Source organism: Brassica oleracea, chromosome C7 (genome assembly GCF_000695525.1).
Source record: "Brassica oleracea var. oleracea cultivar TO1000 chromosome C7, BOL, whole genome shotgun sequence".
In the NCBI taxonomy this organism is placed as follows: Eukaryota; Viridiplantae; Streptophyta; class Magnoliopsida; order Brassicales; family Brassicaceae; genus Brassica; species Brassica oleracea.
The window spans coordinates 37,561,424-37,572,208 of NC_027754.1; the positions used below are offsets into that span (position 1 = coordinate 37,561,424).

At 34.4% G+C, this 10,785-nt stretch overlaps 2 protein-coding genes and 1 pseudogene across 2 annotated transcripts; 2 read left to right on the forward strand and 1 right to left on the reverse strand.

The window, feature by feature from the left end:
* The first annotated feature begins 648 nt into the window (after window positions 1-648).
* Window positions 649-2,132, forward strand: LOC106301403 (probable 6-phosphogluconolactonase 5, chloroplastic). Its single transcript, XM_013737791.1, has 3 exons — window positions 649-1,104; window positions 1,252-1,378; window positions 1,457-2,132. The coding sequence occupies exons 1-3, from the start codon at window positions 704-706 to the stop codon at window positions 1,910-1,912; spliced, it is 984 nt and encodes a 327-aa protein (XP_013593245.1). The 5' UTR covers window positions 649-703; the 3' UTR covers window positions 1,913-2,132.
* Window positions 2,133-3,282: 1,150 nt separating this feature from the next.
* Window positions 3,283-5,897, forward strand: LOC106304546 (GTPase-activating protein GYP7). Its single transcript, XM_013740947.1, has 5 exons — window positions 3,283-3,640; window positions 3,931-4,066; window positions 4,160-4,209; window positions 4,370-4,423; window positions 4,505-5,897. Exons 1-5 carry the CDS (start codon window positions 3,474-3,476, stop codon window positions 5,718-5,720), a joined length of 1,623 nt encoding a protein of 540 aa, XP_013596401.1. The 5' UTR covers window positions 3,283-3,473; the 3' UTR covers window positions 5,721-5,897.
* Window positions 5,898-6,277: 380 nt separating this feature from the next.
* LOC106303237 lies at window positions 6,278-7,438 on the reverse strand (annotated as a pseudogene).
* Window positions 7,439-10,785: the final 3,347 nt, after the last annotated feature.

The window sequence follows — 10,785 nt, forward strand, 5'->3', positions numbered from 1 at the left end:
TAAAAACAATCTCTTTTTATTTTCATTTACAGAAATAAAAAATGTGAATAATAGAATTACACAAATAGTTTAAATAATGCAATGAAGCAATTTAACAATAAATATCGTAGAGACTTTACAACTTTTTTGCTTTCCCGCGTCAATTTTATGTATGTATCTAGTTATAACAAAAGAAGAAAAGGAATAGAGGAAATTCCACCTGGAAACCTTCTTTTTTTTTTAACAAAAGAATGTATTAGATGTGCTCTATGGAATTTTTTTTTCAGGAAGTTCAAATCTAAATGAGAAACTTTGAATTGAATATTTGTGTGTGAATGTATCAAAACATCTTTGTTTGTATGTCTCTTGTCTATGTTCTAATAAAGTAATAATAAAAATTGGTTGATCCCGGTTTAGAGTGGTGATCTCTCATTTGGTTTACAATAATACTACATACATCTTTTTTTTTTCTACTGTTATCAAAGTATTTTCATTAACAGGTTTGGTATAGTTGCTTTATAGGGTGATTTAGACTGAAACCAAACCGGTTTTATCAACTTAACTAACATGATCAAATAGTTGGGTTGTGGTTTTTACACGGTTTATCTATATAAACGAACCGGTTCGGTCCAAGTTTGGTCGGGCTATTAATCCACTTGTCCTAACTCCGCAAAGTCAAAGTTACTCAGTTTACCTATAAAAAAGCTCACACTTTTTTGTCTCCATGGCTTCTTCTTCTTCTTGTTTCCTTCGCTCGATTCTCTTCTCTTCCCCCACCAACTTCCCATCTCGATCAGATTCTCTCTCACCTTTCTTCCCGAAGAATCTGACTTGTTCTTCCCCTTCTACTCCGTCTCCTTTGTTATCGGTTTCGTCGATCGGAAGTGGATCTATCAGGAGAGTAGGTGACAGTCGGAGAAAGTTGTCGGGAGTGAGGAGCATGGCTACCACGGCGTCGCAAACGGGGAAAGAGGAGAATAAGAAGAGAGTGGAGATCTTCGACACCGAGGAGAATCTCGCGATTGATTTGGCCAAATACACAGCGGATCTCTCCGACAAGTTTTGCAAGGAGAGAGGCGCTTTCACTGTCGTCGTCTCTGGCGGCTCCTTAATCAAATCCCTCCGGTATGTGTCTGATCTGTGTGTATTACCTGCTTTCGATTCAAAGCCACGAGCTTTCAGATTTGCTTTAGTAGTTATGGCTAAATCAAGAACATAGCTTTAGCATTTAGACTCACTAATGCTTTACTTGTGATGGGAATGGCATTTCAGGAAGTTAGTAGAGGTTGATTCAATCGATTGGTCAAGGTGGCACTTCTTCTGGGTGGACGAGAGGGTTGTTCCCAAGCATCACGAAGACAGCAACTACAAACTTGCTTATGATAGTTTCCTCTCCAAGGTACTCAAACATTCCACTCTTCCTCTCTCACATGATCAAGACTCAGCAGCTAAACACTTGCTTCACTTTTCTCACCAGGTTCCTATCCCTCCTGGCAACGTATACGCAATCAACGACTCCCTCTCCGCCGAGGCTGCAGCCGATGACTACGAGACATGCCTCAAACACTTGGTCAAAACCAACGTCCTCCGCGTATCTGACTCAACCGGCTTCCCCAAGTTCGACCTCATGCTTCTCGGCATGGGCCCTGACGGCCACGTGGCGTCGCTATTCCCAGGACACGGTCTCTGCAGCGAGAACGAGAAGTGGGTGGCTTCCATCACCGACTCTCCAAAGCCTCCGTCTGAGAGAATCACGTTCACGTTCCCGGTTATCAACTCCTCTGCGCATGTGGCTCTAGTGGTCTGCGGTTCTGGGAAAGCCGAGCCTGTGCAGATGGCTCTGAACAAGACTGGGAGTGTGCCTGCGGGTTCGGTTTCTGCTGAAGAGGAGCTTGTTTGGTTCCTTGATAAACCAGCTTCTTCGAAGCTCTAGACTTTTATAACTTGTCAATGTGAGTAAACTACTCTGGTTTGGTTTGCCTTTTGGGTTGTTTAGTCGAGTGGTTAACTCGCTGGTTATCTCCATATGTTGTGGGAGAGGCTGTTGTAATAAAAGCAGAAGATGATGAGAGGGGTTGAATGCAAATCTAATCTGAACTTGTTTGGATTCTGCAACCATTTGATCTTATGTTTGAAAACCATGTTATTCTCAACCAGTTTTGACTGAGTTGTAGTGTGTGATACACAATGAGTAGTCTGAGATGGAAAATAAATATATAAAATTTGATGGTAGTTTGTGTAAAGCCGAGATCTGATAGTAAAAACAAAAGAAATGGTGATGAAAATAAAAAAGAAGGATAAAAAATAGTTTTTTTTTTTAAACATAAACTAAAAATCATTTAAATATTTATTTATCATAATTTTTTTGTCGGCCAAAAATTTATTAGTCTTTTCATTTCATTTTATCTATTCCCTCTATTTTGTTTTGCAAGTCGTTTTAGTGGATTTCACACGATTTAAGACAGTTAAGATAATGTATATATTATTATTCTTCTTAGTTAATTTAATATGCACCTTAAAATTATTAACTCTAGAAAATGCTTTAAATTTAAGGGTAGATAGAGCCAATAGTTATCATAAGTTGTTTATAATTATTTTGACCCAAAACAAAATTTCTAAAACGACTTACAAAACAAAATTGAGGGAGTATCGTTTAAGGTTTAAGGTTTATTCACGTATATTAAGAAAATCTTTAAATTTTCTATACTCCTAATTAATAAAGTGTTTTATTTGACTTTATTAGTTAATAAACTAAAAATAGAGATAAAAGTGGAAAACTAGAAAACATACACATTGAAAATATGGCACAGACACTTATGATAACAAAAAAATTAAAATTATTCAACGACAATTAAAATGAAACGGAAAAAGTAATGATCATCATCAGTAAGTACAATATATTTAAGGAAATATGGACAAGTATTATAGATTGTATATTTAGTTGACTACTAGAATTTCATATCATTTATTATATTTATTAATTTATTTTTTCTAAATTTAAACAATGTAATCTGAATGAGGAATTAATGGCAAGGAAAAGACTTAGACTATAGTTGGAAAGATATATGGGTAAAGATCAAACAATGTATTATTTACAATGAATTTGGTCATAAAAGAAAAAGAAGAAAATCTAAAAAAATCATTATGGGAGTCAGATGATAATAAAAACATCACTATTATAGGCTTCAACATCATCTAGAACATAAACAAAAATTTGAACTTAGTCAATGTGTGTTGGTAGAAAGAAAAAGATGAATGACTTAATAAATAAGAAAAAGTAATAATATGTAAAAATGTCGGTTATTTTCTGTACGTGGTGGGTCACATCTCAACTATATTGAACTTTACGAAGGCAAATAAATAGGAGGCATGAAGACTCCTTCTTCTTTACTCTGAATTGACTTAGAGAGAAGGAGAGAGATAAAGATAAAGATCTCAACTTTCTAGAGAGAGAGAGAGAAGCGGAAGAGCTAGTTCTCAAGCTAATAGGTTCGATGAAAGCTCTTCGACGGATTCAAACGCGGTCTTCTTTTCCAAATCCTTCGTCGCCATTATTCTCTACTCCCTCGTCTTCATCTTCTCCATGGACTCACTTGCGTTCTGCTCTCGTCCTTGTCACTTCTTCATCTCCCGCAAAATCTTCTTCTTCCTCCTCCAATCCGTGAGTCTTTTTGATCCCTCTCTCTCTCTCTCTCTCTATCAATGTCAGTCTCTTTGCGGTTGATTGCTTGTTAGATGAGTCTTGATCAAAATAAAGTGCATTGCTTTTTATTACAAGGCTTTTTGTCTTTATCTACTTTAAAAAGTGATTTGGTTTTCGTCACACTTTTTTTGTTGTCCTAATGGGACCAAACTTGAACCTGTTGTGATTCGAGCCTAACTTGCTTGTAGTGTTGCTCTTTCGTCATGTCTTGTTTATGCTCCATGTTTAATTTCAATTTTTCTATTCAGGCATCGACTAAAATCACCGTGGTCACGGTTTAAACGGAAAAAGCCCCTCACGCTTCAACGGTGGAAAAGCTTCTTCACCCCTGATGGTAGACTTCGGAAGAGAGGAGTTGGTTTGTTGAAGAAAGTCAGGAGCAGAGTGAGTCAAAGCTCCCATAGCCTTTGTGAAGTTTGATGATAGTGTTTTCACAAATGTTTATGGAATATTCAATTTTCTTATGTTCTCTTGTAGGGCATTGATCCTAGCATCCGGTCAGAGGTGTGGCCTTTCCTTCTTGGAGTGTAAGTACACACATTCAAATCACTTTTACGTATGGCAGTTAACTTTGTTTCTTTTCATGTGTTGATATCAAGGACATTGTCTGGTTAAGTTCTGGTTTAAAATGTTATTGATTATGTTGCTTCTCACTTGCCTTTTATTTATTTTCTTTCCTACAAACAGGTGTGATTTCAATAGTTCCAAAGAAGAGAGAGGTGCTACAAGAACTCAGCGAAGGTGAGAAACATATGAATCTCAGCTTAATCATTCCTTTTCTTCTCATCTGTGGCTTCAATTTACCTAACCTTTCAAATGCAGAAAAGTGTACGAGAGACTACGCAGGAAATGCAAAAGGCTTCAAAGACAAGACAGCTGCGAGTTCAAGTTAAACAAGATCAATAAACCTCCTCAAGACAAGCATAACGGTTGGTCTTTTCCGCAAGACACTGACAGTTCCTGCTCTGATGAGTCACTCTCTAGCGACAAAGAAAACACAGAAGATATTGGGTACATGAGTGACGACGTCTCATGTACTCTTGACATAAACTACACTGGCTCAACACACGTGAACTCCGAGTCTTCAGACTCAGATTCTTCAGACGATAACAACTCCGTTCACGCCTTTCCTTCTACTCAAGGGAGAGATGACAATAGTACTTCTCCATCAAGCATATATAATAATACATCCCGCACCAAAGAGGATTTTGTTACTTGGCAGCGTATAATCCGCCTAGACGCCGTCCGCGCCGACACAGAATGGTTCCCATACTCCCCATTCCAAGCCTTAGTATCACAAGCCAAAGCGCGTCGCGCAGCTGCAGCGGTTAGTCTAAAAGACTACGCCCACTTAGAACCGTGGAAGATCTTTCACGCCGCGCGCCTCGTGGCCATCCTCGAAGCCTACGCCTTGCACGACCCCGAGATAGGCTACTGCCAAGGGATGAGCGACCTTCTCTCCCCAATACTCACAGTCATCCCCGAAGACCACGAGGCCTTCTGGTGTTTCGTGGGGTTCATGAAGAAGGCTCGTCAGAACTTCAGGGTCGACGAAGTTGGGATCACGAGGCAGCTCGGCATAGTCTCGAAGATCATCGAATGCAAAGACTCGCGGCTCTACAAGCACCTTGAGAAAGTCAAGGCGGAGGATTGTTTCTTCGTTTACAGAATGGTGCTTGTGATGTTTAGAAGAGAGCTGACGCTGGAGCAGACGCTGTTTCTCTGGGAAGTGATGTGGGCGGAGCAAGCTACGGTGAGAGCTGGGGTTGGGAAGTCTTCTTGGAGCAGTAGAATAAAGCATCAAGCTCCTCCTACGGATGATCTGTTGCTGTATGTGATAGCAGCTTCGGTGTTGCAGAGGAGGAAAGTTATAATAGAGAAGTATAATAGCGTGGAGGAGATATTGGGAGAGTGTCACAGTATGGTTGGGAAACTAGACGTGTGGAAGCTCTTGGACGATGCACGTGACCTTATTATTACCCTCCGCAGTAAGATTGAACAATATGACATGGGGTCAGAATCAAAAATAGGCATGTGATTTTTTGTGGTGGTGTTTGTTTTCTCTACCTGAGTTTGTTTACTTGGAGATAGATTGTGGCTTGCTGTATCTCCATTTTCAATTTTGCATGTGTAACAAACAAGTTTTGTGCCGGGGGAAGAGAATCTTTCTCCGGTATTATAATAAGTGTGGATTACATAGTTGGTCGGCAATAAAGAGAGTATAAATATGGTTTAGAGATTTTCGTATTAATAATCATGAATAAACAAGACGATATCTTCGGAAAAAGAGAGTATTATTTTACAATAAGAGCACCTTATTCCAAAAGCAATATCATATTTATTGCTTTTGTTTTAGGAAACCATGGTGCCAAGCAATACGCATTATCATAGGTTACTTGAGACATCTAAGGGGACTCACTTGTATGATCTACGGTGAAGTTAGGCTCTGTTGGTTTCTGAGGTAGCGAAGCAAGAGTGTACCGAGGAGGAGGAGGATACACTAGGTTGTTCCTCACGTTCTGTAGCATACAACAAAATAAATTTGCAAAAAAAAAAAAAAACTTTGGAAAACATCAAATAAACTAACATAATAATCTAATAGTCCAGAAAATTATTATCAGCTCCATCACTATAATTATAATACGGGGTATAATCTTCTTGATGATTTAGTGACATTTGATTTTCATCTTGAACTTCTTCTCTTTAAGATGGTTCTCCTTCAGTTTGATCACCTTGATATTGTGATGTTCGATATTGTGATCCATGATATTGGTATTGGACACCTTCTCCTTGTTCGTTAGATTGACTTGTGCGAGCTTGTTCTTTTTTAGTTTTTTTTTTATTTCCAGTTATGGAATTCAAATCTGCGAATAATTAATATTTTATTCTTTTCTTTTATTTTTGCTACCTCGATCTTTTGTCTTTGAATTTTATTTTGTTCAGAATTGCTTTTCGTTATAGCTTTGAGAATTTTATCATTTTGTTCCATCAACTGTTTAAATTGTTCTTCAGATTTTAGTTTTCTCTTTGCTTTCTTCAAACCCATAGGTCTTGAAGATAAATTACAAGTGCCTTCTTTGGAATTTATATTTAGATCAAATGAATTCATACCTGGAGATGGTGATGACTCGGGATTAACTGAAAATGATGGAGATTATGTAATATTACGACCTTCTTCTTGGAATGCACCAGGTGCATTACCGTTGTTATTTGTAAATTTTTCCATGCCTATGAGGATAGACCATCGAATTTAAAGCATCTCTTATATTTGACATATTGGGCTAATAACATCTTTGCTTGGTTCAACTAATTAAAATAATGAGAAAAGATTAAATAAATTAATATTTACAATAAATTTATAAAACATAGTAAATATCTGGAGACAGCTGAAAGAATTGTAGTCATTCGAGTTTGTAAAGATCTTTTTGGTCTTGGTTGATGGCTGAAAATCTCAGAATTTTGGTATTCAGTTTCAACTCTTGCCCAAATTGATCTCTTGACTGGTTTATTCCTATGATTGGATTTTGAGAAACATGATTATCTTGAAAAACTAAATAAAATGACGCGATAGTACTTGATAATGTATATAACCTTTTGATATTGAGGAGATGTGGACCGAATAACAATTTCAAAAGTTTTAACGTATTTAAATGATAAAAAAATATAAAAATGAGGGATCTGTTAGACTTACCATTACAAGAATCTCAACGAATACGAGACGGAACTTGAAAGTTTCTGCTTACTACTACTAGCCATTGTTTGGTTGGTTGTTTAATGTGATTCACAAACAATTCATGACTTTTGACTGATAAACCAGTGATAGAGGTGTTTGCTCAACGGGCATTGATGCATAAACTGAGAAACCAGTAATTTCTCTTCTCCTTCGATACAGTACCCTAGGAGAACCACAAAATTGGGATGATGGATCTTAGTTAGCACACTGGCTTCACATTTGAAGGTTTCGATACCAATCAAGTCACCATCAATTCTATTGACTGCAATGTGTGTTTCATCAGACAAAGACAAAGCTAGTGTTGACTTAAGTGATATATTGTTGTGTCTCTATACACAACAGTGATGTAGAACTTCGATAACAGAGTGATGATATCTCTTTGTGTTAGATATATATATATGACTGAGAAAAGTAAATGACCATACTTGATTATCTTTTTCAAAATGCAAAATAGTGATTTTTGTAGATAATCTAAAAATTAGGAGATTTCTTTTTTCCCTAATCTAAAATTATGATGTTTCTAGATAATCATTCACTTTCATAATCTAATTTTGATAATCAAATAACTGAAACTTTCATAGCCTTCAAATCCAAAATATTTTCTTCTAAAAATACTAATTTTTGCTTTTGTTTTGTTTTGTTTTTGCTTATATTTATCGAAATTTTTTGTTTTGATCAAAGTTGTTTGGATGTTTTTAAATACTTTTTTATTGATAACAAAGCTTTTTATAAAAATTGGGAGATGGGATCCAATGAAACCGATGTAAAGAATCAATCTCATGGTTGATCTTGGGTTATATAGTTAGGTTATGAAGAGGGTTCAATACTTTATGTTCTTTAATTGTAGAAGGCAATAATGGAGAAAGGTACCAGAGTGACGATTTGTTTGCGAAGAAAGTGAGAGAGAGGAAAGGTAAAAAGCATAGTATTAGTTTTCTGATTATATTTTTCGGCCGTGTTTGTCTGCCAAAATATATGACATGGTTGTATATGATTGAAAGATTTTTTTCTTCTTATTTGGACATCTTAGCTATTAAGTATATATAACTTTTAGTATTGTTAGATTACAGTCACTCACCTTGAGTTAGAGATGTCTAGTTGTTATATATCTGCATCTTGCTTTTTCCTCCACTAACTAAATGTGGTGTTGCTCGACTAAGGAACACAGTCTTGTTCTAGGATGATACACACCCATATAATTGTGTCATCACCTATCATAAAATTTAATAAAATTAAGTTATGGATCATGTTAAATTTTCTTGTAGAACAGTAAACATATGGTAAACAAAAAAAAGGAAAAGAAACAGTTATCATAATAATGCAAGTTCTTGGAAACAACGAGAGCATCATGATATCCAACTTGAAATCAAGAATTGCCAAATGGCTCCGCTTCTCGTTTTTTTCTTTAATTATATTTTTGCTGCAGACATTGTTATTGTTGTTCTTTTTTGAAGTAATGGCATGCCTAATAACAAGAATTTGTTACATCTGATATATTTTCTCCAGTTTCAACAAATAGTGTTTCAACAAATAGTAAGCAAGGATTTACATGATACCCTTCGGAAAGGAATTAGAATCTTTTAGAAAGGAATTTGAACTCTTCAGAACATGTTTCCGAGTTAACTATAAACTAGATTTTGATGAAAACGCAGGTTTATTTTCCTTTTTTTTTTCAATTGACAAATATTTAGTAAATGTCATATTTCATATATTTGTGTTTTATTTTATAAAAGACTTAAATTTTTATCCTTCTTTATCGTGTTTCATGTTAAATGACTATTTATGTTTAAAAAAATAAACTTTATTTTTTTAATGAATTAAGTTGGTATAACTCTGATAAATTAATTTTATTATGTGGTTAATATTTTTAATAAAAATAATTATATTACTTTTAATAAAGATTTATACTTTTCAATGCAAAAATCAATTTTTTTATGAATGCTTAAATTATATTAAAAAAAGAAAAAAAAATAATTAAGAATGGTTGAAAAAATATTATTTGAACTTGAACTCAAAGGCCCAAAGGAAAAAAAAATGTGAGAATTGGATCTGATTTCTTAATCGGCTCAAATGGCTCAAGAGAGATCTGATGTGGACAGTAGGCTGAATCCGAAAAAAATAGCCCAATATAGATGTGTTATTAATATTACTTGATTGTCTTTAATGAAACATGCAATATTAGTAAAGAAAAGACAGACTAAGGTAAAAAAGACAATAGGATCCTGCTTTAATAATACAGATGTTAAACATAGTTTTTAAATAAGTTAAGAATAGGTTGTTTAAATATGAAAATTTTGTTGATGTCAAAAAAATAAATGAAAATTTTGTTTAGAATGCAATTTTGGGGGTTTCTTTTATAAGAAAAAAAAACTGAGAATTAAAATTTATGTGGCCATTTTTAATTATTTTAATATCATTTATTAATTTTTGAAATGGATTCAAATTTGAAACATATATAAGACAAGGATGTATTGGGGATATAAATAAAATAATCTTTCTTTATAATGAAAAAGTTAAATGTTGTGTGAAGTTATTAAAACCATGATGTATTTGTTTAATCTATAATATATAAGAGAATGAAAAACTTATGAAATCAATGATAAAATATTATAAACAGTGAGCCTTTGTCAAAAAAAATACATTATAAACAGTGAAGCAAAGTATAAGAGCATTCACAGCCTCCTTCGCATCGTTTTTCACAAATTAAAAAATATTAGAAATGTAAAAAGGAAGAAAGAGGAAGAGAGACTCGTGAGGGGGGAAGAAACTCTCAACTTTTGTAAAGAGACTATGAATACACATGACATTATGATATAGGTTGCTTTTATTTAAATTTTTAAAACTAATTAAATAATTAAATTGTGTACAAAATAATAATAAAAATATTAATGAAAAACTCTATTTGTTATTTTACCACTAATAATGTCCTAAGGGCACTCGCAGCGCAAATCTCTCACAATGTTTTTCACAAATTAAAAAAAGATATTAAAAGTTTAAAAAGAAAGAAAGAAGAAGTGAGATTAACGAGAGGCAACTATGAAGACACATGTCGTTATGATATAGGTTGCTTTTATTTAAATTTTTAAAACTAATTAAATAACTAAATTGTGTATAAAATAATAATAAAAATATTAATGATGTTATAAATTAAGCATTGAAATGATCATCCAATTCTTTACCAAACTCAAGCACTATGATCATCCACTCCTTTACCAACTCAAGCACTATGATCATCTACTCATCAAACACTATGATCACCCACTCATTTACCAAATTAAGCACTATCTTTGTTATTTTATGTATTGTTGTTCACTATAAATACCATCACTCATCTCACTCTTTTGTACACCAAAAACAAGAACAAGAGTTT